We start from the raw sequence: 27,971 nt of genomic DNA, 5'->3' as shown, positions 1-27,971 counted from the left end.
CGCCGTCTAAACACGCGCATAACGTTTTTGACATGCTTTAGTTGTATTAACTGCTGAGCTGTAAACTAACCGCTGTGGGAAAACTAATTCGAGATGCCCGCGACTAGTTTCTTCCGAGACCACCTCAAGTCACAACGAGACGTAGACAAAGCCGAATGCCGGCGTTTTGAGTTTGATATCCGGTGAAAAAAGTCCTTTGGCGAGCATATGCAACCTTGGTATTCAGTAGGGTCGAATTGACTTGACCAAACGTTCTTATTACATTCTTAAGTAGTCAGAAAAATACTGAAGATATGGCCACTGATTCAAAGGCTACTTTCAAGCCGGTTACACATGTGCTTTTTGACATGGATGGTCTGCTACTGGGTAAGCTTTCGCGACATATATCGCTTGCTTCGTAGCAAAACATATGAAAAGTTACAAGGGGTGTCCAGCTGTTACTAAATAACAAGCAGTCCGTTGTGTGCGCTAGGCCTGTGTGGATTATGGCAGCACCCAAAGAGCTCAGAATTATCGCGTAATGTGATGAAGCAGTGTTTCCATCAGTTTCGATGTTGAGGCAGCACAGATGCGTGTTAAAGGGCCACTAAAAGGGAACACTGAGCCAGTTTAGGTTGAACTAGTTTTGTTGGTTTTGCAGTAACAGGTCAATTATTAGAAAAGAAAATGGCGGTCAGTTTGATTTTTGAATTTCACCTCTGTGACGTCGTGAATGACAATGATTTTTCTCGCATTTCAGCCGTTGTGGGGAGGTAAAACTTCTTGAAATATCCGAAGTTCAGTTTTTGGATCTTTTAGGATATGATGTAGTCCATTTTTACCGATAATAGTCTAACTGGGCCCAAGAAGACAGTGTAAAAAAATCCATGGCGTCACGGCAAGCTGGTGCAGGAATTTCATGTCAACGTTGCCACCCATTCTTCGTTCTTGGTGTCTTTTCTGGCTTACCAAGTGTCTTCTTAAGGTAACAACTGGCTGTTTTGGTATTAAGAGGAAGCTTTAGCTTGGAGGCCTCTATTAAATACATTGGGAAAGAGAAATAATCTTTCTCCGCAACCATTGCAGCAAATTTGATTAGGTTTGTTGCATTAAAAAAAAAATTTAGGATGGTTGTTATTGCGGTTGAGGCCGTCAATCTTTAATTAAAAATTGTTGAATATCTCAAATTTTCAGGCAGCAAAACTATCAAGTTCACGACTCTCACTTGGCAATGACCAACAACATGACAATTCAGTCATTGCATCTAATAGTACATCTGAAGTGGACAAAATTAATGTATTATGCATGGCTCTCAAATAAACTACTAATATGTGAGTAGAACTTATGCAAAACCCTTGTAAACAATGTAACAAATTCACATAAGATTTAAATTGATATGTGAAATCTGTGTTCTTTGGATAACAGATACAGTTTACAGAACCGTGACATCTGTTCTTGGTGCAGAGCAATGAACTTGTGAACTTCATCCTTCTATTTTTTCTAACCTACCAATTTTTGAGAATTCCTTTTAAGAAAACCAGGCCTTAAAATAAGAGAACAGAGCAGCCCACACTACGAAAGCCTCCATGAACCATTCCACCAGCCCACTCGTCCACCTTACTCCAGGCCTTCAAGAATGACAACAGGCATGGTCATCTAGTCAGAAACTCGGCACCACTCGCACGCACCTAGCCAGCTAAAAGACACTAACGTAAAGAAAGAAGTGAACATAAAGAGCACTGGACATACAACAAGCTATACTCTCAAAGGGCTCTCTGCAGGATAAATAAACAGCACATGCGTAACACCATTTGTTGCAAAAGATACCAGTAAAAACAGGTCATTCTAGCAAATGACCCGAAATGGTTGCTAGAACGAAAAATGATTTGAGCTGAATTTGTAGGTTGTCCTTCTGCAATAATAAAATTGTGACTTGGTCTGTGCGAAAAGGCTTACTTGAGGCTTAGAAGGCACGAGAACGAAACGCGTGTGGTGATGCCACAAGTGCACTGTGACGTCATGGACATTGGTGGTGCGTGCTACGGCCTAGTTAAATATTTATTGGCAGAGATCAACTATGCCGTGTTCCAAAAGAGAAAGGTAAACTCGACAAGTTTCAAGATCATTTACTGAACCGCAAGGGCTCAAGTATACAAAAAAATTCCCTTGAAATTGTTTTGCCACACTGACAGGCCAGTGCTGGGATTTCATTTCGAAAATTCAAAAGATAGAACTTTTAGCTTAATTCTGTCAACTAAAAGTGTATGTATTAGGGTGAAGTTAATGAAAAGAGTGTTGTACACGTACTTCATCGCTCTAAAGTGATTCAGTGCTTCTCTTTAGCCTCCGTTATAGCTCACTGGGACATATGTACAGCCTGCCAGGCTGTTCGGGGTTTTCTGCCGTGGCCAGGATGTTCTAATGACCCATGCTTTTGTGTTTCCCCCTTGCACACTTAGCCGTGTTTACATAGGCAGAAATTTCTTATTAGTATTCTTACGATTGGATTAATTTCCTTTTTCAGACACGGAGTCATTGTACACAGAGGCCACGCAACGGGTGACTCAGCGCTACGGCAAGGACTACACTTGGGAAATCAAAGCGGCCGTCATGGGCACCGCTGGGTCCGAGTCGACGCGCATCATCATCGACAGGCTGCAGCTGCCGCTCACTGTGGAGCAGCTCGAGGCTGAGCTGCACCAGATGCACGCCGAGCTCTTCCCTACTGCACAGCTCATGCCTGGTGAGGCGGGGCAGTCAATCAATCAATGAATTAGTTGGTATTCATTCCACTACGTGTTATACATAGATGAATAGGGGGAAAGGTGAGACAATGGGTAGCGCCGTGGTCACTCAAGTGGCTATGGCGTTATGCTGCTAAGCTCAAGGTAGTGGGTTCGATCGTGGCTGCGGCGACAGCATTTTGATGAGGGCGAAATGCACAAACGCTCGTGTGCTTAGATCTGGGTGTCACATTTCCGGACCTGAGGTGGTAAAGTTAATCCACTGAGGTGTGCCTCATAATCGCATCGTGGTTTAGATGCATAAAAAACCCAGACTTTAACTAAATACATTCAAATTCATCCATCACTTATGGACAAGGGAAACGGTGCAGTGGGTTTGACCAAGTACTGACATGATACTTTTGACTCCTCACTTTTTTTTTTATGTGGGAACCCTTTTTGACGAATGTTGCCTACAGGCAATGTACCTTATTTCTTTTTTTCCTTGCTGAGTTTCGGTATCCAGTACAAAATTTCTGCTGAAGTGTCCTTCGCCAACAAAGAATGACAGCCAGCAAGCATTAATTGTTGGCTTAAAGCAGGCACACAAGAGGAGGAGGAAGTTTGGTACATAGCTCGCTTTCTTTTGAAAAGCATGGTCAGAAGAGACAGACCAATACAATATCTTCGACTGTAGTGGTATCACATATGTGATGTAAAGCAAATGAAATGTTCACCTATGATTGACACATGACGATAGCTGCCTGCACAAATTCCTAATGAAGCCATAGGTGGCTAGGGGTGAAGCCTACATCTCTTTCTTTTTTAGGCCTGGTGTTTCCCCCTTATTGCTACAACAATTTCTGAAAAATATTTATTTGCTTTCTTGATTGCTTATGCTCGATTTGTTTTTCACATTTCGACAGACCATAGACATTTTTCGGGGGGGTGGGGGGAGTATTTATGTCTGCCATCATTAAAGGGTTAAATGAAGGTCTTATGCCTCGACAGCATATAGAAATACTGGAAAGCATCAGAGAGCCAAAAATAATTTACTACAACAGCTCTTCTATGAATCACTTCAGAGTTTGTATCCCAGGAGGTGTCATACTGTGTCGTGACGTCATTGCTCAGAAGGTAATCACTTAAGTGTAGGACATTGCAACATCTTGACACTTGCTCTGGCTTGCTCGGTCGTCTGCTAAGCTCCTACGTCTAGAATAACAACCAGTAGCAGCATAGGAGGCGACCAAGTGAGCTGAAGCAAATAGCAAAGTGCCACAATACCTTAAAATCTATGCAAGCACCCCCTGCCCACTCTATCTTGTCATGTCGAGGGGATATTTTACTTGTTATGATATTCACAGGTTGACAGCTACGCTGATGAGGTAGAACACTGAAACTTTGACATTGTGGGGGCAGTTGAAGTCGATCCATTTTGTATATTTCAGGCAATTTTTTTTCTTTCGTTTCTATAATGTCAGCATAACATTGTAACGATTCCCTGTACATTTCAGCAATGTTTGTATTCCTCTAATTATGTTACATATTGCACTTCAACATGTGTTTGCAGATTTGTATCCTTGGAAAGCACGTTTCTCTAGCTTTCTTTTGATAGATGGCATGTTGCTATAACCTTAAAAAAAGGACCATTTTTTCTTGGTAGGGAAACAGCTTACCGCTTATCTCTGATTGATATGTCTACGAGACATGGTGCAAGTTGTGTTACAAACTATGATAGAAAAGTTAGCCAGATACGTACAGCCCTAAATGCCTCTGCATTGGCTCTTTACCATGGGTATTGAACGGGCACACTTGCAAGTTTTTCCAAATTTTTTGTGCACTTTACAAATTTGGGCTTGTATTACAATTAATAAAATGTTGCTATTAAGGTTTACAAGAAATATATTCTGCTCGTGAAAATGTTTCGCTTCTCACTCTATTGGACATCAGAGAGAGGAAAGAAAAAAAAAAAGTACACTTGCTTTGGACAAGTTTATTCAGGCAAGTTCCTGAAACAGGCGGAATTAGCAACAGCAAGATCGCTGAGAATGTCACTGTGATCTAAAGACAGTGTGCAGCTTGTTAGTATAGTATTTGTTCTGCCAGGTTTGTTGCTGCTTGTATGCTGTGAATAGAGGCCAGTTCGTGTTAATGAAGTACGTATGTATCTCTGAACAGGCTATGTTCAGGGCAAGCTTTAAAAAAAAATTCATACTGTTCCCCCCATACTCCTCATTCCTTTGTTTTCATTACCGCAGAATTTTATAAATATTGAAGTTCATAAGTTGGCTGGTATAAACGTGGGTCATGGGTGACTCACAAGCGCTGCACTCAATTTCAAGGCTCCCGGCACGCTTACTGACTTGCTACACCATCTAGAACATAGTCCGAGGAGTAAACTTTCATTTGCTAAATAGCTTATAAGATTTTAGATTTGGCAGGCAATTTTGATTGAGGACATTGAGACCCACACCTTGTGATTGTGAAGACGGCAGGCTTTCCAGTCGCTGGGCCCTCGCATGAGCAACGTCAGTCTCACGATTCTGTTCCACCCACAAATGATTGGATACTACAAACAGCGAGCCTGAAGGTGACTGCAGATCACGAGATATTAATTCGTGCAGTGGAGCCCCGCAACACCAACCTCGACTGTCATCAGCTGTTTAGTAGTGAGCTTCATTTTATACCTTGGAATGGCTAATTTCTTGTGCTACTGGAGACGTAGAGATTTTGGCGACAATGTATCCCTTATTTCCTACAGCTTATATCCAGCTTATATCCCTACACCCTATGGTGGAGGTTCACCGCCACCAGCCCAGCAGCAAAGTGCGACGTTGTGCCCGATATTTGTAGAATCTATGGGAAAGGGTTTCCACAAGGCACAGGACATCTTTTGTAGCACATGTCACTTGTGCTTCGACCATTGTAAAGGAGCACAGACAGACAGACACAGAACACCTGGACACCACAAGCACTGTGTGTGTTTTCTCGTGATCCATTACACTGAATCTATACCGACTAGCCCAGCTCTCTACTCTCATGTCTAGAGACTGGAACTTTAGGCAAAATAGTTTTTTTTTTCTTGCGTCTTTATAGGGCCTATTCAACATATGCTCGAGCACAAACTATGGGTCTAGAAACATTTTAGTGCCACTTTCATTGTGCCTATGAATGCCTATTTTGAGGTTGTTGGCTATGTTGGATTTCCAAAGCCTAAAAATAGCATTTGCTGTTTTGTCCTAGCCTTATTTTGTTTATAATGTTATCATATGCTGGGGAACTTGGTTGAAGGCAGCCAGTTTTTACCAAAAACAATTTGCAGGCGCAAAGGCTGTTGTTAGTGGAATCGCTGTGTGAAGGGCTCAAGCTGAGCTACGCAATGAGACATTTGAAGGTGACCTAGTGCACTTTGCACCTACTTCACATTTTCCGATGGGATGCAACACTGACCCGGAATGTTGGGGTAATTTTGGACGTTCAGGAAAGGTTTGCCACCATCTCCAATGGACCTGTTGCTAATAAAGTTTGATACCTTAATCCATCTCTGACAAGAATTTGGGCTTTTTCAGTATTTAAAGAACCGTCAAAAGTCCCAACTGGCGAACATTCTGCAATTCAACAGAGCAGTGAGTCATGGAACATTCTGAAGTACAAATATGTGCCGCTAACTTTGGTGGATGTTCAGTGTTTCTTCCTTTCTTTTTTGGTACAAACTATAGTGCTCAGCCGCAACGGAAAACCTGAAAGTCTTCAGATGGTGCTTGTTTGTCACTGCTTTCACTCATTTCCTCGTGGTGTCTAGTCGCACTGAATTTCAGATAAATCTTGTAACCTACGCAACTTGCCTTGTTCCATTTTATGAAAAAAATAAAATGAATTTCACAAGGCAAGTTTAGTGGGCTGTGTTCCTTATAAAATCAAATCAAACTTATTATACACCACAGGAATGTCAAGGAATGCAGACAAAAAGCCTATGCAAAGGCTTGACTTCAGGTCTATGCCCCCTACCGATACTTGGGCTTTACAAACAGTTACGCGAATGCACAAATTTGCGTAATAATTTATATACAACAGCTGCCATACCATTTACACAACGTATATAAAAACAAGCAGCATTTGTTTGTTGTAGAATCACACTCTGCACACAAAAAACAATTACATTGCAAAATGGGATAAATGCTCACAGTCGTGTTCTTTTTTCTTTTCTAAATATTGCATACAGTGTTTAAGAGACACTAAAGGCAAATATTAAGTCACGCTAAAGAGAGAGATTAGTGCTCGAGACTCTCTAAGGCGTCAATATTATTGTGAACAAAGCTTTAACAAATGAGAAATTGAGGTAAATGCAGGACATGTTTAAAGACTCCCCCGAGACATTCAACTGCTTGCCCGATGACGAAAGCACACGTCAGTTAAATTCTGCCACTAGTACTGAACCACTCGTTGCAAAAAACATCCTTACATTGTACTATAAGACGAAATAAAATGCTACTTGTCCAATTCTATTTCGTTTTTAGAAATAAGAACTTATTGAATTTACCCTTGACAACGCCGCGGGCAGTCGAAAGGTTTCGTTTTCGCTCAACTCTGCGTCGCCCATGCTTTCGCGCTTCATTAGTTTTGTTATCGCGTAGTGCAGCGCTGGTTTTGCTGGCTCGTGAAACTCGTACAAAATGCAAGTAGTAGAAATTTCAACTTCCACTGATGTCGCGCGATGCCTGAACGCCACTTGACTAAGAAGCAGTTGCAGCAGTGAATCCACCACTCCGTTAGCTCCATCTTGGCTCAGTACCACCGTCTGATGGGCGCTGTTTTACTCACCGACGGCAGCAAAGGGTCATGAGGGCGTATGCAACGTCACCACTCGCAATGGCTGGATGGCGGGAGATTTGAATTTTGAGAAAGGTGTTCGGACCCTTCAGATAAAATTTACTCGTAAACTATGTCTTTTCTTGGCACGAAACAAGCGTTGCGAGGTTTCTGGAATGGTATTTAAACAGTCCACGTCGACTTAGTATTTGCCTTGGTGTCCCTTTAGCACAAGAGGCAAAGTGACAGTATTTGTCAACTTTAGTTAATACAGGGTTTTGATGTGAACCATTGGCTGCCGGTGCAAGTGTTGTGTTAATGGTACCTGTTTGTGTCACAAATTTGCCCACATTGTAATAAATAAGTTGCCTTCCCTGATCCCCTTTGTATTTTCTTACTAGCATGTTAGTGCGGATCTGTGATTGGAATCATGCCAAGGGTCAGAAAAGCCTGGCAAATAAGCACACTTCTGAATTACATGTACCGTATTTACATGATTACACCGCGCCCTCCGATTCTAATGCACAGTTATATTGTCGCCCAAATTACCTTAGTGCCGATTCTACCACGTACATCAAGTAATGAAACCTGAGTTGACGCATGCCATGTTGAAACAACTTTGTGGAACATACAAAGGCACGCGGACACACACACGCAGCTGAATTTTGGCTTCTAGTCACTGTCTGAGTCCAAAAAAAACTCCTTTTTGCTGTCCGCTGACCACAGAAAGTCGTCTCCAGCTCCATCTAATGCATTAGAAATGCCACATGTACAGTAAACTGGAAAGTGGCGACTGCAAACCAAGGCATAAAATAATGTCTGTTAAATGGCAGTCTGACTAGCTACCTTGCATTGAGTTATTTTTTTTAGAAAGAATCGGTTTCGTTTTTGATATTGAGTAGAATTAGTTACAATTGTAATGCGCATGCAAATCTGAACGTACCTTTTATTCAAAAGAAGTTCGCATCAGAATCATGCTGATACGGTAGTTGCCTCGTGTTTATAAAAGTGGTAGCGCCCCAAACTAACGAGCAGTAATTAATATACAAGTAAAACATAGCATTAAATGAAATACTTTCAATGCGTTGAGGAAGGATGTACAGGGTGTCTACCAACCGGGAATTCTCAGGGATTTTGAGTAGTCTGGAAAAACTCCGGGAATTTGTGCCTCTATCAGGGAAAATTAGCTGTAATGTTATTGACAAGGTCGAAAGTCGCGGTAATGCGGGCGTGAGTAACAGACAGGAATCGTAATGAATCGTTTTTGACGCCCTGTCGTCGGCTGGAGGCGTTGACAGTGTGCTGTCAACGACCAACTTTCCGGATTCCCGATAATTTGGACGGCCACGCGGCTCCACCACGTACCCCTTAGAATCAATTTATCAGAACGTCTGACATTTTGGACGCAAAAACTCTTTAACGTCCGATTTTCCGGAAGTTTTGCCCTGACCGCAGGTGCGAAACGGCATTAATCAAACCCACCACCACTGCCATTTTGATTACCTCGCCGCCTCGAACCGGCGCTCTCGCACGCAGATCCGCTGGCAGCCGTAGCCACCACTGCGGCAACGCTAGGCCTAGCTGCTTCGGCGTTCGCTATGAAGCTTCTTGCCGTTGGGTGCCGTGTTTTTTATTGAAGGAATTCGCTACTGTCAGCAATGGCACGGATTCCGCCGTTGTGGTCCTCGCGATTGGCTTGGAAGCTTGGAAAGCACGGTGCGTTGCTTAATTCCGGTTCCCGAAAGTCAGCTTCACCTCCGTACACAAATGTTACTTGGTGAAGCATACGCAACAGTATTGCAGTGAAGCATAACAAGCGTGGAAAGGGTATATTGCCACGGGACACTGTATGTATTCCTTAATTATACACGCATACACCCGGTATTTCTTGTCACAGTACGAGCACCGATATGCCTAATACGTGTACCGACAGGCCTTCAGAGAGTTTTCGAATGTGCCTGTGGCGGTTTGAGTCCAGTAAATGACAACCATTTATTTTTTCCAACTGGCCGATTTTTCGGATGTTTTCGCGGCCTCTAGGGAGTTCGAAAAATCGGACTTCAACTGTGCAACTGACCAAGAAGATGTTTCAAATGGTCCGTGGGACGAACGAGTGGCGGAAGGAAGACAAGAACATAAAGTACCTATGCATTGAGGAATGAACGGGAAAGGAAGCGTGCTGCCGCCGTTTTGAAGGTGCTTGAGCTCAAAAAACAAAGCGTTGGCTGATGCCGACATGCAGGTGTCCCTGATCCAGACCAATATAAATTCCTTAAAGCAGTGAAAGACAACACTGAGGTGTCGTGGGCGGGCTGAGAGTATGTCAGGACAGTTGAGGTTGACTTACGAGCTGTTGAGAGAGAATCCCAATTGTGACAAAGTTCGGGCCTCATACCACTGAGCTTGCTATCAGTTGATAAAAATAGCTCATGTTTGAAAATATTTGCTTCTATATGTATCTCCTTTTTATTCGTGTTTGAGAATGTCCGACTCGATTTGCATATCTTTTAAGACATCTTATTTGCTGTGCATTTTACTAACTCCTTCCTTTATTCTCTTTTTGAATAACATAAACACTACTCCTTAGTATTCCAATTGCATTAAGTCCTCCTTTCTTTTATTTTTTTCATATGCTTACTAGAGAGTGACAGCATCGGGCAATAATGGTTTCAGCCCGTCTTGACATAAAACATACTTCTGTATCACTCAGGGAATTTTGCGAAAGCACTCGGGGAAAACCTGGAAAACTCAAGGAAATTAGAAATGTCAACTTGGTAGACACCCTCATGTATCAAAAGCTTCATAATGTACCCAGTACTTTCGATACCTTGTCGCTGACCATTTGTACAGTTATTCCTGGATAAATGTTCTTCAAAAAATATATGCCAAGAATTTTTACAACTGGAACAGCTTTTATAGCAAAGGAGTCTGCTTTTAGTGCCATACTTATATCAGATGTTAGCTTATTATGTGGTCTAGAAAAAGACAGCTTTGGTTTTCTGAAAGTTTATTAGTAATGAATTAGATTAGGACCAATTTTGCCTTAGCTTTAGAGCATTCATAGCATTTTCTTTAGTTAGAACATGTTAGGTGCATTAAATAATTAGTGTCATCAGCATAAATTATAAAAGTTCAAGAGCAACAAATAAGGACAATGTCAATAATGTGTGGAAGAAACAGCAGTGGTTGCAAATTATTCCTCAAGACAGCAATGCATTTCAGGTCAGATAAATTACCAAAATACCAGATTCATTACCACTTGTTGATAGTGAGGGAGACAATATGGCCTAATTATTGAAAGAGAAATGCCACAGAATCCACAAAAGTCAAGCTTAAGAAATTATTTTCCTTAGTTTATGTGGTCAAATACCTTAGAAAAATCTATGAAAATTCGGGATGTGAGTTCTTTACACTGAGTGGAGTTAAGTACTAGTTCCTAATTATAATTTCAATAAATCAGTCATAATTTATTCTCAAATGCACAGCAAAAGTTTTTATAAATTGAGCCTGTACAAGCCAAAAATACAGTACCTGGCACCTATAAATGCCTGAAATGACAGCTTTAGTAGCTGAACTTCCAGGCTCTACTAATTGTCTCTTATCATCTAAAAAACAACATTTGTGGGCTCTAGGCAATTGAAGTGGGCTGCAGGCAGTTAAAGTGGAAGCATTTTGCATACCTGTCATCATCATCATCATCAGCCTGGTTACGCCCACTGCAGGGCAAAAGCCTCTCCCATACTTCTCCAAATACCCCGGTCATGTACTAATTGTGGTCATGTTGTCCCTGCAAACTTGTTAATCTCATCCGCCCACCTAACTTTCTGCCGCCCCCTGCTACGCTTCCCTTCCCTTGGAATCCAGTCCGTAACCCTTAATGACCATCGGTTAACTTCCCTCCTCATTACATGTCCTGCCATTGCCCATTTCTTTTTCTTGATTTCAACTAAGATGTCCCTCACCCAATCTACTCTTTTCTTATCCCTTAACCTTACACCAATCATTCTTCTTTCTATAGCTCGTTGCGTCGTCCTCAATTTAAGTAGAACCCTTTTCGTAAGCCTCCAGGTTTCTGCTCCATACGTGAGTACTGGTAAGACACAGCTATTATACACTTTTCTCTTGAAGGATAATGGCAACCTGCTATTCATGATCTCAGAGTGCCTGCCAAACGCACCCCAGCCCATTCTTATTCTTCTCATTATTTCAGTCTCATGATCCGGATCCACGGTCACTACCTGCCCTAAGTAGATGTATTCCCTTACCACTTCCAGTGCCTCGCTACCTATCGTAAATTGCTGTTCTCTTCCGAGACTGTTAAACATTACTTTAGTTTTCTGCAGATTAATTTTGAGACCTACCCTTCTGCTTTGCCTCTCCAGGTCAGTGAGCATGCATTGCAATTGGTCCCCTGAGTTACTAAGCAAGGCAATATCATCAGCAAATTGCAAGTTACTAAGGTATTCTCCATTAACTCTTATCCCCAATTCTTCCCAATCCAGGTCTCTGAATAACTCCTGTAAATATGCTGTGAATAGCATTGCAGAGATCATATCTCCCTGCCTGACACCTTTTTTTATTGGGATTTTGTTGCTTTATTTATGGAGGACTACGGTGGCTGTGGAGCTGCTATAGATATCTTTCAGTATTTTTACATACGGCTCGTCTACACCCTGCTTCTGCAATGCCTCCATGACTGTTGAGCTTTTGACGGAATCAAACGCTTTCTCGTAATCAATGAAAGCTATATATAGGGGTTGGTTATATTCTGCACATTTCTCTATCACCTGATTGATAGTGTGAATATGGTCTGTTATTGAGTAGCCTTTACAGAATCCTGCCTGGTCCTTTACTTGACAGAAGTCCAAGGTGTTCCTGATTCTATTGGCGATTACCTTAGTAAATACTTTGTAGGCATACCTGTATATTTCAGAAATTTTTTTAAACATCCTAAACATTTTCTTTACTTTTCAATAGACTTTGCTTTTCATGAATTATATAAAATATCATGCCCTAACATGGGCATGCCACCAGCCCTTACCTAAGGCTGGTACTTGCAAATAAATATGCAGCCTTAGAACAGAGAGATGATGATGACATAGAACTAATGAATGAAACCGTAACTAGGTTGGCTTCAGAGGCAGCGACCCGCCGTGGTTGCTCAGTGGCTATGGTGTTGGGCTGCTGAGCACGAGGTCGCGGGATCGAATCCCGGCCACGGCGGCCGCATTTCGATGGGGGCGAAATGCGAAAACACCCGTGTGCTTAGATTTAGGTGCACGTTAAAGAACCCCAGGTGGTCAAAATTTCCGGAGTCCTCCACTACGGCGTGCCTCATAATCAGAAAGTGGTTTTGGCACGTAAAACCTCAAATATTATTATTCAGAGGCAGCAATTGAAGTGGGAGGCAAGGCACCAAGGCAACCAATGTGCAAGCTCTCCCAATTAACAAAGGACCTAATAAAGAAACAACAAAAAATGAAAGTGTCCAACTCAAGAGATAGATAGAATTCACGGAACTGTCAAAACTGATTAACAAGGCAAAAATAAGTGATATACAAAATTATAACGTCAGAAAGACTGAAGGAGCCGTAAGAAAATGGATCCAGCCAGAAATCAGTGATAAGGAAACTTGGCATAGGACAAACCAAGATGTATGCACTGAAGGATAAGTAGGGTAATATCATCAGCAATCTTGAAGGTATAATAAATGAAGCAGAAGAATTCTATACTGGCTTGTACAGTACCCAGAGGACTCGGGAGAACTCCACTCAAAATAACAATGAACAGGACACAGAAACTCCTACTATAACTAGAGATGAGGTCAGAAGGGACAATGCAAGACATGGACAAGACGTAATGCTTGAAAAACTGGGGGCTCTCTATACGAAATGTCTATCAACTAACTGCAAGGGTCCAAGAAAACTGGAAGAATGCAAACATTATACTAATCCACAAAAAGGGAGACATTAAAGAACTGAAAAATTATTGGCCTATTAGCTTACTCCCAGTATTATATAAAATATTTACCAAAATAATCTCCAATAGTATAAGGGCAACACTGGACTTCAGTCAACCAAGGGAGCAGGCTGGCTTCAGGAAGGGATATTCTACAATGGATCACATCCATGTCATTAATCAGGTTATCGAGAATTCTGCAGAGTATAATAAGCCTCTTATATGGCTTTCATAGATTACGAAAAGGCATTTGATTCAGTAGAGATACCAGCAGTCATCGAGGCATTACAGAAGTACAGCAGTACAGAACGCTTACGTAAATACCTTGGAAAATATCTACAGCGGTTCTACAGCTACCTTAATTCTGCATAAGAAAAGTAGAAAGCTACCTAAAAGTAAGGGGTCAGACAAGGAGACACAATCTCCTCAATGCTATTCACTGCATGCTTGGAAGAAGTTTTCAAGCTATTAAACTGGGAAGGCTTAGCAGTAAGAATCAATGGTGAATACCTCGGCAACCTTAGGTTTGCCGATGGCATTGTTGTATTCAGCAACAATAACAAATGATTGAGGAGTTTAACAGAGAGAGTGTAACAGTGGGATTGAAGAATAATATGCAGAAGACAAAGATAATGATAAATAGCCAGGCAAAGGAACAAAAGTTCAGGATCGCCAGTAGGCCTTTAGAGTCTGTAAAGGAGTACGTTTACCTAGGTCAATTAATCACAGGCAAACCTGATCATGAGGAGGAAATTCACAAAAAGAATAAAAATGGGTTGGATCGCATACGGCAGACATTGCCAGCTCCTGACTGGAAGCTTACCATTATCATTGAAAAGGGAGGTGTACGATCAGTGCATTTTACCAGTGCTGACATATGGGGCAAAGACTTGGAGACTGACGGAAAGCTTGAGAACAAATGAAGGACCATGCAAAGAGCGATGAAATGAAGATTGCTAGGCATAACGTTAAGAGACAGAAAGAAAGCGGTTTGGATCAGAGAGCAGACGGGTATAGGCGATATTCTAATTGACGTCAAAAGAAAGAAATGGAGCTGGGCAGGTCATGCAATGTGCAGGTTAGATAACCGTTGGACCATTAGGGTTACAGAATGGGTACCAAGAGAAGGGAAACGCAATCGAGGACCACAGAAAACTAGGTGGAGCGACGAAATTAAGAAATTTACAGACTCTAGTTGGAATCAGTTGGCGCAGGGCAGGGGCAATTGGAGATCGCAGGGAGACGCCTTCATCCTGGCAGTGGACATAAAACAGGCTATGGCTGTTGCTGCTGCTGATGATGACGACGATGTCCTAACATGTGTTTTTAAAATTTATGTTTTTGTAAAGTACATATTTAAATGTCTATTGATAGGTAGCCTGCTATTTAACAAGGGTTACAGTAACAGCTTCAATAAAAAAAATCCTAACTAAATCATTTATAAAAGAGCCGTTTGTTCTCATGGTAAGGGAAAAGTTAAGGCTGTCTACATTAGTTCAGTGGACTGCACAGGCACTTATCTCCTCTCACCTTGAAGCCATAGGGTTCCTTGCAAGCATGTGAATGATCTCGTGTGAATGATTCTCATGTGAAGGATCATGCCTACAACTCCCTGCATTTGCTAGCAATCAAACCTCTTTCTGCCTCTTCTTCCATTGGGGGAGGCAAGCTGTAGTTGTACTGATCACCACCAAGTATTGGGTGATGTGAAAGAAAGAGATGTGCAACTAAAGAGCACCTTGCACACACTAGTCCCATAAATATTAGCCAATCTCTATCTAACTTCCTGGACTACACTAAGGTCTCTGTAAACAATGCCGAACCTTTGTTTCCATGCTTTTTTTCTTTCACATCTTGGTTTAGGTGTGACATCAGGTTACAGTATTTTTTTCTGCTGTGTCATTTTAAGTAAGAGGCAATGTTAGGTTTTGGTATGCTGTGCTATCTTAGGCTAAGTTTAAGTCACTAAGTATATTCCTGCCAATAAAACTTGGAGTGAAGAGTGATCACCGAGAGTGGGAGCCAGTCTTTACAGCTGCACTTGGTGCACTGCAATTTCAGGGGCCGAGCGGCTTGTGAGTCACCTCCACCAGTGTGGGGTGCCCATTGCCGTGGCGACCAGCTCCAAACGAGACTCGTTTGTGCTCAAGACCAGCTGCCACGGAGAGCTGTTTGCCAAGTTCCACCACATAGTGTGCGGCGGGGATGATGCAGAAGTGCCAAGGGGCAAGCCACACCCAGACATCTTTCTCGTGGCCGCTGGAAAATTTGAGAATGCACCTCCACCTGAAAAGGTATGTTGCTGAAGCATGGAGAGGTAGACTTGCTTGTTTCCTTGCTTGTTTCTGGTAGCTTTTTGGTAGGGTTTAAGGAGGAGTAGGTTACATGCGTGATTGAGTGACTCACTCATCAGCATCCTGACTGACTTCTCACAACTTCCTGAAGTCCTAGTTCTGCCACTGTGTGAAGTCTACTAAGACTTCACAAACGCTTCACTATATCCAGTGCAATTCCTCTGCTGTACTCGACCATTTTCATAGAATTCACTACATTCAGAAAATCTATACTCCTGTACTCTAGAGCCATTATGTCCATTCCATGCTCTTATATACTGTGCCCGCTCTACCATCTCCGGTTTCTGATGGCCCGGTTAAACCGCGTTGTTGGACGTTATTACAGTGGTACCCAGGTTGTATGACTTTCTTAGGACCGCGCGACGTCGTATAATCCAGCCAACAAAAATTGTCTATAATAGATGGTTTTCAACAACAAGGTTGCAAGCAGCTTCAATTTAAACTTCAGGCTAATTGCAGCAGGACTCTGGAACCAAAACCACCAAAACAGTCAATGCAAAAGGAATATGGCAGTGCAGGTGCCAATCACGCTTAATCGAAGGAATTAGCATACTGTGTACTGCGATCCGCACCCATCAGCATCCATATGTTTTTTGCTCACCTAAATTATACTTTTAAAACATTGGTCAGTTTCCTATAGACTTTCTTTGAGCCACTCAGCCAGAGCTTCCTCTTGAGCACAGTGACATCCTTAATCAAGGAGGTCACCTACGCAGTTGCCTACACAGACGAACCTCCAAGTGTGGTCAATGCTACGTAGCACATCTGTGAATGTAGACAAGACATGGCAGCAACTGTGGCGTCGTCCTCATCTGACATGGCAGGCACCAGCATTAGGCAATGTTTCCTGACATGTCCGGACGACCTGCATGATGCCAGAAACCAAATAACGAAATGCACGAGAACTCTTGGGCGCTCACAGGTATACAGAAACCTCCGAACTGCGTGCATGAACACACGTATACAATACAATCTACGTGCCTTCAGGTGGCACCTTTGCACATTCTCTCGCGCTTTCCATATGTGCTGGGGTGGTATTCTCGGGTGACCACTTTCGGAGGTGGGTTCACTTTTGTCAGATTTGGCACTGGACGCATTGGCCGACAGCGCTGTGCACGGCACGGTTTGGGAAACTTACGCATAAGTGGGAAATGGTTGTCACAGTAAGAACAATGTACAGTCTAACACGTATACAGAAAAATTACCTGTATAATGAAGGAGTTACATCCCTGCCAAATTTCCATCTTTCATACGTATTGTGAACACCTGTAGAATGAATTTGCCTGTACAACACAGAAATTCCCGGTGGCTGGTTTGTTGGTTTACAATGAATGGCACGGCGCGGTGCCGCTACTGTGCTCCACAGATGTCACAAAGGTGAGCTCTGTGCTAGTGCCAATGGCAGCTCTAGCGATGCACATGGGTGTGCCAGTGTCTGAAGTACAGTCCTGCTGCACAGCTCCAGGAATAGCTCAACTCGTAGGCTGCTTGTTGTAGCGTATCACTGGGTGTGATGGCTGATGAATACGTCGCACTCGATGACAACGTGATGATGTAATCGTAACTGATGACTGCACATCTTCAAAGCCAGCTATGACGAAAGCAACACGAGTGTCAATGAATGCAACAGTGATGGAAATCCTGTAAACAACCAATGATTTCACGGCATGGGAGGTGATAGCGGCATTCTGCTAACTGCAGCTTTACCTTGCATAGCTCCTGCATTTTGCCGGTGCAATAAGATTGCCTGCAATCACACATTCTGTCAGACAAAGTTTGCACGAAAGAATTACTGCCTTATTTTGCCGAGTCGCTCTTTAATTCATGTTAAATAAGTTTCCTTTTGTTGAACGTGCTTAGCCTTCTCTAGTGTGAGTGGTACGGTGCATGAAGCGACCTGTATAACAAAGAATTTTGGACGTCCTGAGCACTTGTACAGATGTTTGACTGTAGTTAGTTCTATGCTTGATTAGTACTACGTAAAACAATGTGGTTGTGTACTACAGTGCTGCTTCTCACACTTCATGCTCTGTGTCTATCATTCAGCTACTTCAGCTTGACTATGTCACAAAGAGACAGGATAATGAGAAAATAGCACACATAGCTTCAGACCCTGTGTCAACAGGATATGCTCGAATTTTAATTGTCCGCTATGAGCCCGTACCAAAGGTGGTTAAGTTTCAAGTTTGGAAACAATTCTATCATGCTTGTTGTGTTGCTCATCATAGTTCAGATACACAGATACTTTGGCACCGCTAGAATTTCTTGGCACAAGTAGTCATCTCACAGTGTAGAGGCAGTTCACTGCTAAGACAGAGTATTGTGAACGCAATATGATTGACAGTGTAATTGGGCAAAGTATGAACAGAACAAGAATGCTAGAGAAACACACAACAACAAGCCCAATGCTGGCAGTTTCATAAGTCACATCTCTTGAAAAATTAGTTTTAGGCACGCAATATAAACCTGCCTTGTCTCTCGTTGCACACAACTATTTCTAAAGAAGCACTCAGTCATGAGCTCAACTTATGTATCAGCTTTAACAATTCACGAATGTGTCAACACAAGGTGTGCACTCTAAAGCAAACATGTACACACAAAATGAACAACTCGAGCATCTTGTCAGGCTGTCCCAATGCTGGGAAAATAAGTCAGTTGTGTCACACATGTATTTGTTTTGTTGCATCATTTTTCAGCATTTTCATGCTTGGAGGCAGAAATTGAAGTGTGCTCTTTGTGTTAATGTTAGGTACTCACTTAAGCAAGCTACAACTTGAAATGTGAATAACTGCACAGTTCAGCTAGGCATGAGCCATAGTCATGTGTGTGTTAACTACATCTTCTATTTCCTAGCCTTTGTTGCATGGAAGTGGTGATTCTGCCCTGTTCAGCTTAATAGTGGCAGGCACTATGAAGGCGAAATGTTTAGTCAGGAGCAGCAGAAGTAGGAATTCTCAAACATATAAGTGGTTAACGACTTCACTGCACTGTATGAAAAAATACCAGCACATCCAATGAATGCAATCTGGCTCATCCTCCTAGTTAAACAATGTATGTTTATTAGCATACTACTTCACACTTCCTGCATGCAACTCACCACATTTACAGTCTGTGGTTAATGTGACACAAATATCCTGTTACACAGGTGCAAAAGCTAATTTGGCCGCAGCCTTCTAAATGTGGGCGTTTCTTGTTAACACCTACATCCCAAGAGCAGTTATTGGTAAAGCAAAAAAAAAATTTTTTTTAGCTTGCTTTTAAGTAATGTTGCAAAGCACAGCTTAGTGTTCAAAGGAATTGCACTTTCCTTCGATGCCCTGATGTTTGGCAATGTTTGGATGTAGTTAGCCACGTGCCTCTATTCTCTAGGTGATCTGCAGATGACGTCCCCGTTCCGTTAAAAAAATGCAGGGATAAAGACATGAACAGTTTTTTTTTCCCTCAGAGCTTTAACTTTTAACTTTTCCCTCGGAGATGCTCTAAAATCTGTCCATGGGCACAACATGGCAGGCGTGAGGTTCGGGATGACCTGTTTTTGTTGTACAGTTGAATCTTGATAATTCAAACTCAAAGGGACCCGAAAATGTGTTCTAATTAATAGAAGTTTGAATTAAAAGGAGGGCTTGTTCTTGAAGTAGTCGTGTACCATAGCACAATGCAAGGACGGTGCAAGTCATGAAATAGCACGGCGCGCAAGCACACAGCGAGCGAGGACCACGAAGCTGCCCACGCCGGCCAACGCCCACTTCCCAATAACGGCAGAAAATGAAACTTCAAGGATCGGGCTAAGCTGATGCCGGGCCGGCACGGAGGCAGGCATGCGCAGAGACCATAGAAGGTGAGAGATTTATGAGGGAGTTGAGAGGCAGGGCGAGGGGAGTGCAGGGAAGCGGATTTGCTTTCGCGCCAGCTTGATGGATGGCGCTGATTACCTCTGCCACCTAAAACTGCCACGGCAGAGTTGCCTCCGCCTGACTGGGCCTCCACCGTTGCTTCCCTCTGCGTGCTCGCAAGCTTCTTTTTTTCATCTCCTGACAGGTCATCACTGTGTTTATGTTCTTCATCCTGCGTTCTTATCACGTCATGTCTTATGAAGATGATGAAGTCATTGCCACTGACCATAATCATGTTGGTGTTCTCCCTTCTGTTGTGGTGTCACCGCATGCAAAAGATAAGGAGAATGACGTACTAGGTGTCAACTTCACGTCCTTTTATTCAGGGTCCGTCTTGTACAGAATCAGATGTGGCACACTGTCTCAGACAACCTTTCCATCGGGTTGTCTCGGTTTAGACTCGTCACTGTAAAAAAAGAAAGTAACAGTTTGGCTTGAAAGGCAAAGCATCGATTTCGATAGCAAATTTGTGGACAGCTATACGAAGCCGTTTAAATTTGTATACATAGGCATACTAACTAAATTAATAAGCATGGTGCCACATGCGCGCAAGCAAACATGAACGTATCTCACTTGATGACCGCGGAAACTTGCTGTAAGAAGGCTGGCGTGAGGAAACGCAGCAGCAGCAGCAAGTGAAGTGACATTCGTGCTGTCTATCGCATCAACGAAAAGTGAGCGCCAGGAACACACAGCGCACACAAAGCTACGAACCGCTAACACACCTAGACTGCCCCCATCACAGATGGTTTTCAAGATACGACCGTCCACAGCTGTCACATGTGCAGTTGCTGCCGAATTAGAATGCCGCACCTCCCCCCCCCCCCCCTTCATGGTGTCTCACAACTTTGGGTGCCTCACACACGACGGAACATGCTTCCTCCCCGCTCCATCTCTTTTGCATGGGTGAGATTGAGCCGCGATCGTCGACTCCCCTAGGGGCTCATAGGGGAGCGTAGGGCACGTGGCGACGGTGTTATCGCTCTTGGACTTTATATGGAACCTCGCACATGCCGTTGAGGGGTCTCTCCCTAGCATTTCCTGTATGGTAGGGTCAGATCAATGCTGGTTGGGGACGCCGCCACATGATTTGGCGTGCTGCTAAGAGCATTGTTGGAGTGCATTATGTTTGAATGAATTGTCGCAAATGCTTGCGCGTTCAAATTACCAGGCATTTCCGCCCATGGGAATACACATAACTTTGACGGGACCACAGCGTCAGTTCAAATAAACTGGAAGTTTGAATTAACGAGATTCTACTTTAACAGACATCGAGCAGTTTCACTGTGCTTGCAGGGTGTACATTTGACACCAGTCATCTTGTTGTTGCGTGAAGTTCTGTGAAGATAGAAATAATGAAACCATCAGATATGTAGAAGCATGACGTACAAATCCAAAATTTTGTCAGAATTAACGTTACAAATAAATAAAGCGGAGTTTAATACACATACACAGAAACATAACTAGTAAGGAATGTGGTGCTCAAGGTAGCTTCCCTGAAAAGTCATATATGTCATGCAGCAGGTGCATTGCCCATTGCGTCGAGATGCACAAGCACGGAGTATGGATCACAGATATTGACACCATAACAATAGCCTTGATTACAATGCCACTTTCCTTGTTACACTAAATCACAAACGCATTCATTGTAAAGATGTCACCTAAACTTTACACCCTGTAGGAAAAAGGTCCTTTACTTTTCCTCTCAAGTGCATCTACGTATTACAAATTTGGCAGTCCATGTGTATTCTGTACTGATGTATGTGTATGAACATGCATACATGACATTAGATGTGTGCACACGCTTTTTAACGTAGTGCCTTGGTATGTGCGGTGTTTTTGAGAGTGCCTTAACAGACAGTAACTTTCGAGGATACACGTTTATGGAACCAACGACCCAATCTCAAGTAAAACCATGTTGCTGTAGAAAATGGAAAATTTTAGCTATGGCCGACAGAGTTTGACACATTCAAAACTTGTTGATTGTAATGCGTCGTTTTCCATGTTGCACTCTAAGAATGTCAACGATAACAAGCACAAGCTGTGCGTTTTTACTCACCGGCGCGTACATCTAGGCAGCAAACTGAGTGGAGTGCCGGCAGCAGATTTCGAAGGGGGCTTCGTGCCCCTGAAGCAAGGTGACTGCACTGTGCCAAAGCCTTAAACTAGTCAAAATGTACAGGTTAGAACCTAGTCCCTCAGTGGCAGCAGCTATCGAAAGCGCGATGTCTAAACTGGCCAAGATATTGCCAGTGAAAACTAGTGCAAGCTTACTTAAAACTGCGCAAAAGAACCATAACCCATTGCGTCGTTTTACCTCCGTATAATTTAATTGGCATACCAAACCATGACATCATGTAACAGGTCAATCTCAATAAACTGCTGATGACCAAGAGTCAGCTGAAGCAAGAACCGTTGATAAAAGTGATGTGCCACAGTATCTAAAAAACAAACAAGACTATAAAGAGCAGCTTGTTTAATTTATGCGTTATACAATGTTAAGAAGCAGTCTTCGTTGGCTTCAACAAAATTTTGTTTTGCACAAACATATGCGCCCCAGGCGTGATATGTAACAACGCGAATGGCAACCACATGTTTGATATAATGTAGAGGTCAGTGGATCCACTGTATGCGTGTCATGCTGGAAGGCACTGCGATTTTTCTGCCCTCTGTGGTGATCATTGGAATGTTAGATTGTGCAGGGCCTGAAAAGCGTGGAAACCAGTCAAAGCTTTCTGCATGCAAAGGGGCACTCTACCCTTCCTGTCGGAAGGAGCAGCACTGTAAGGCAGCTGCCAAAGGCTGGCGGTGCCTCTCACGCATTTATCGTTGGTTTTACAGCTTCGCGTAGGTTCAGTGAAACCTCGTTAAACCTAGTTGGCTGGAGCTCGGAAAAAGTACATACTAAACGGTAGTACTGTTTAACCGAAATAGCATGAGATCGACCACTTACCTGTCAAAAACGGAACTCAGAGGGAGTGCAATGAAAGGGGGAAAAAACATGCAGTATTTATTCACTTTGCACGACAAAAGTGTTATTTTTGTTTGATGCCGCGGCGGCCTGGCAGCGACGACAGCGCCCTCAAACTTACTGAAGCTGTGAGGGAGCTTTTCAGCCAGCCCCCGTCTCCTCGGCAAACGCTCGCATGGCAGATTCCTCATTGGCGTTACGTATTCTCCATGCATGCGCACGGTAGCGCTGCAGAAGTGATAGGGTGCCTTTTTCATTGCAGGGTGCTGTTCTCGTCGCGACGACTGTATTCATGAGGCTGACGTAACGCGCAGCTTCTGCCACTGTCAGGCCTGAATCGCCTGTGCTGTCGCTTTCCGTGTTGTCCTCATCACTGTTGCTAGCCGGCACTTCGGCAACAACTGAGGCAACGATGGTGAAAAGTCGAACCGCGTAGCCAACATCTGTTCGCGGTCACAGCAGCGCTGCCGAGCAACTTCGCACTCCAAATGCCACACACCATCGTCAACAGCAGATCCCTGTCGCGTGCCAGCGCCGACTTCTTCGTGTCATGTTCGATAGCGCAAACAATGTCTAATTTTTCTTCTATGCTGAGCATCCAGCGTTTTTTTCATCCGAGCTTCGCCATGATGCGAGTCCTCGCTTACGGGACGCCACAACGCTCTCTGGCACGCTGCCGAAATGATGTTGATGTAGATGTGGCTTCATGCACAAACGCACAGGGTGCTTAGAGGCCGTTGTTCCGATCTCTGAGGCTTGTTGTTCTGCCAGGCCGCCTGATGAAGGCAACGCACCGCCGTTTTTGCGCGACAAAAAGTGGAAACACTACGTGTTAACCGATACGTACGCAGTAAGCTGGTACGGTTTATACGGATACAAAACACATTATGTTCAATGGCCGCTCAGTCGGGATTTGACTTTACTACTTTTAAAACGAAACTACTGTTTAAGCGGGTACGGTTTAACGAATATTTACTGTACTCGTAGGAGACAAGACATGCGTAATCCTGCATCTCTAAAGGTTGTTCTTAATGCATTGTCTCTATGGGGAGTTCGCGGGGACTGCACTAATCTATCGTAAAAACCCGGATGTCACGAAATCACAGATCGCATAACGAGAGTTCCACTGTGGTGGTATGTTATTGCCGATGCCTGCATCCAGCTGCATGTTCTCGTCGATACTTAGGTCATGCAGCTGCTTCGGAGCTTTGATGCAGGCTGCATTGCTGAGGGTTCTTTGACACTTCATACCGGCCATGAAATTGTTGGCCTACATTGGCTTTTGCAGCTACCACACAAGAACCGTTCACAGTGCAAAGGAATCATCCTTATCTAAGCGGGCAAGCTCACTTGACATCTCTCAGGAGGCGCAGTTCATCTCGGAAATTGCCTAAGAGAGAGAATGTAACCCAGAGTTCTGAAGAAGCTATCTGCTAGTCAGCTCTCATTTAGCATTCATATATTTAACAGCAACATATTCGCCGTGAGGGATGCCATAGCGGGGTACTCTGTATTAATTTCTACCATCTGGGTATTTTTAACATGTGCCCAAAGCACGGTATACAAGCGCTATTGCATTCCGCCTTCCATTAAGTGAGGGGCTACAGAAGGCTGCGACACTGGGCCAAGTTTGGATACGATCTTGTGATGGGAACAGCGTGAAAAAAATGATTGAGGTAGACACAACATGAGTGCTGTGTTGCGTGCTCGTGATATGTTCATGTTGTGTACACCTAAATTCTCGTTTTTATTGTGCTTTTCCCACTACAAGATAAATTAGGTTTTCATTGCTGGGATTCTGTTTACATATGTCCTTGTAGACAATATGGAGAGGTTTCAACAACTCCCACGTGTCACTTTTGTTCCCCAATAATGTAGCAATGTAACCTCTTGCAATAATATCTTTTGGCATTTTAGGTGCTTTAAAGAAATAGCCTATGACGTTGTGCTCTGCAGCAGGTCACCGTGGCTGCAGATCCAGTGTGTCAGTTAGCATTCGCCTTCGCGAGGTGTCTCCTTCAAAGAAATCCTGGGGTTTTCAGAGAATTTGTGACTTCTAGAAAATTAAGGGGAAAAAGCCACTTTTGCATTGCAGTTGCTTTGAATCGGGGAAATTGGTGCATATGGTGGTTATGGCAAAGCTAGTGGCATGCCAGAAGCAAGTGAGGTTTTCAATAGAATCTGCGCAGTGTGCAAATATAGTTGTGCCTTTTGTTGGTTTTATGAGCGTGAGCCTTGCTGGGGTGGTTGGAATATACCGAAATTCACAATTCAGCCAAATCTGATAGTATACAGTAGACAGTTTGCTGCCTGTAGTTATTGAAAGTTATGGGCAGGGATAGTAATTTGGCTAGCTATGAACCACCATTTCTTTTTTCCTTGCGCCCGAATCTCCAGTGTCGTAGACTGACAGGAAACGCTCATAAACACAGCCAGGAGGAACGAGGAAAGATCAGAGAATTTGAAAGTGCCAATGTACTAGACACTAAGCTTCAAAGCCCTTAAAAAGTTTGCTCATTTCGGTTCAACTTATTCATTGCATATACAGTGAAATCTTGTTATAACGAACTTCAGGGGGCCACGGTAAATGGTTCATTATTCTGAAAGATTGTTATAGTAAAAGCCCCAAAAGTAACCATTCTGCCCATCAGTTTATAAGTTGTCACCATATGAGCTATCCACGAAGACGTTGCTGTTGGCTCTCAGCACGTGCTGTTGCTGTTTTCCATAGATTGCGCCACCACGCACCACCGAAGCATCGTATAATATGAGTGACGCGCGCAATACAGACGCTGACACCGAGAAAACTACCGACAAAAATGTAGCTCCATATCGCCTCCAAAGCACAGTGTTTCTTGCTTTTTGTTTGTTTTTCACATTTCTTGCCATGGACACTGCAACCGTCTCACTCAAGGCGGACACCTGAACTATGTCAAAGCACAAGGGCGCACACACGACACCCTCTATAGAGTGCACAGTGCGACCGTGTGGCATCCCAGCGAGTACAGAGGTCACATTTCGCCACAGGTGTAGCTAGTACGGTCACAGAAAGAAGTATGTACAAAAGAAAGAGACATGCCCAGAAAGAAGGGCGAAAGAAAGAAGAGACGTGCCTCCATTGTTAGGGGACACTTTTCTCGGTGAAGCATGTGCATGCAAAACCTGATGTGTGGTCGCCTCCGCTTCCCTGCATTCTTTTTTTCTCGAGTGCTGTCTCAGGTCTTCAAAACCCATGTGAAACCCATGTGAAACCCACGCACTGTGACGTCCGCTCTCTGTTCCTTGTCGTTTGCTAGCCTACTGTTTCGGCTGCCATAAAGGATACACCAGTCTAAGAATCCCTAGATTTCGGAATATTAGATTGTAGTACTAAGGCGTTAACATCACAGAGAAACTGAATAACGATCATTATTGTGAAAAGTTCGGTATTCTGAAGTTTGTAGTACTGAAATATTTTTACATTGAAACTATAACAAGTCAGCAGGGTATTTCTGAAAAGTTTGTTAATCTGTTTGTAGTAACGATGTTTCACTCTAATACAAGTACATTAGGTACGCTGTGCAGCCTGCCTAGCCCTTTTGTCTGCATTTTCATCCCTAGATGCACCCTTTTGCCTTTGCAGGTTCTGGTGTTCGAGGACTCCCCCAACGGTGTGCTGGCAGCCGTGGCTGCTGGAATGCAGGTGGTCATGGTACCAGATCCACGTGTTGATGAGGACTCGCGCAAGAGTGCTACGTTGTGCTTGACCTCGCTCGAAGACTTTAAGCCCGAGTTGTTCGGTCTTCCACCATACAACCACTGTAACTGAGAGATAGATCATCTTCTAGTCTGTTCGTTGCATTGCTAGTTTTTTATTTTTTTTGAAGAAGAGCATTTGACAATGAGAAACGATGACCTCAGTCTTTTGGGCCGTCTTTAGCTTCTGATATGAGCATCATGGGATATCAAAGTGCGGTGGTGATAGTTATGGTTAGTCTGTGCTGGGAACAGTATGCGTTCTGTTGTACTGTTTGTCAGAGGAACGCCGGAGGCCACCGACAGGTTAAGGAAGCCTTATGTGCATCACACTGGCAGGGTATGCTGCTGTTTGCTCAGTTTCATTGTTTGGACTATGTGACGAATTGACATGTGACTCTTTATCGCTTTAAATGTACGTGGGCAAATGTCAGCACAATAGGAAATGGCCTTTCCTATTTTATACCTTATGTGGTCCTTCAAAGCTGCAAATGCTGTTGCGTTCATCTTTTTGCATCACAATTGCCGCTCCTAGATATCACCAGGACTAAAAAAACACTCCTTTTTTGCTAAGTTTATTGTGAATGAGTCTTCGTACCCCCAGCCACTTTCAGGATATTGCACTTGTCATATTTTTACACCCTTAAGATCAGCCCAGTTTATGCAGCACATTTGCCTTTGCTGTTATGTATTCACGTTTACACAACCTGCGAATGAGTTGTATCATGCTGAACAATGTGGAGGTTGTCTAGTACCTGCCAACACTCCCGAACTTTTTTGTAATTTTTACAAATTTTTACTTAGCCTTTGATTTTGTTGATGCCGTGTCAGATTTTACAGAAATAAATTCTCTTTGCGAAAAAGTTTTTAAATTGGTTAAAGGTGGGACGAAACAAGATTTCTAAAAAATGCGTACAATAAATAGTAATTGTACCGGTGCCGCTCTCTTACACAGGCGCAAGACACCGTATACAGTCGAACGCTTCTATAACTAAGTGCATGGGGCTTCTGAAATCATTCATTATGCAGGTGCACCGCACAGCTCGCAACAGAATTCCTTTGTTATTCTAGTCATTTCGTTGCAGAGGCATTCGTTGTCGAGGCGCTCCACTGTGCATTCGAGTTCAGTTAATTCGATACTAGTGGTACCAACGAAATTGGTCGAATTAAATAAAAATTTAGAAAAAAGTCGCAGTTCTGCCCCAAAGGCAAAGCATTGATTGCGATAGCAAATTATTAGACAGCTATATGCAGTAAAGTTAGTAGCCTTATCAGCTGCATAAATTACTGTAAACATTCACTTGCTAACTAAATTAACAAGCACTGCGGATCACCTCCAAGAAGGGATGCGTGCGACCGTGCTATGCACAGCCGTGGTACAGCGGTTAGAATTTGGAAGTGTGACGAAGGAGCTGCCGCCTGCGTGCACTCGTGTGATGCGTGCCGTATGTGGCGCTGGCTTTAGCTTTCACGTCAGCTCACTGTAGTGCTCATATACATTTTATGTTAGTGGTGCCTTACTTTTTCGCCCTTTCTCACACTGGCA

At 43.3% G+C, this 27,971-nt stretch overlaps 1 protein-coding gene across 1 annotated transcript; it reads left to right on the top strand.

The window, feature by feature from the left end:
• The first annotated feature begins 132 nt into the window (after positions 1 to 132).
• Positions 133 to 27,291, top strand: LOC142590400 (pseudouridine-5'-phosphatase-like). The gene is made up of 4 exons (XM_075702483.1): positions 133 to 366; positions 2,504 to 2,722; positions 15,534 to 15,766; positions 26,313 to 27,291. Exons 1-4 carry the CDS (start codon positions 294 to 296, stop codon positions 26,496 to 26,498), a joined length of 711 nt encoding a protein of 236 aa, XP_075558598.1. The 5' UTR covers positions 133 to 293; the 3' UTR covers positions 26,499 to 27,291.
• Positions 27,292 to 27,971: the final 680 nt, after the last annotated feature.

The sequence above is a fragment of the Dermacentor variabilis genome, chromosome 8 (genome assembly GCF_050947875.1).
Source record: "Dermacentor variabilis isolate Ectoservices chromosome 8, ASM5094787v1, whole genome shotgun sequence".
Lineage (NCBI taxonomy): Eukaryota > Metazoa > Arthropoda > Arachnida > Ixodida > Ixodidae > Dermacentor > Dermacentor variabilis.
Note: the sequence above shows the minus strand (reverse complement) of the source record. Positions and strands in the feature narration are given on the sequence as shown.

Coding starts and splice junctions, on each gene's coding strand:
- LOC142590400 (XM_075702483.1), top strand. CDS start 294: ATGGCCACTGATTCAAAGGCTACTTTCAAGCCGGTTACACATGTGCTT. Junction 367..2,503: donor CATGGATGGTCTGCTACTGG/GTAAGCTTTCGC, acceptor TTCCTTTTTCAG/ACACGGAGTCATTGTACACA. Junction 2,723..15,533: donor TACTGCACAGCTCATGCCTG/GTGAGGCGGGGC, acceptor CTGCAATTTCAG/GGGCCGAGCGGCTTGTGAGT.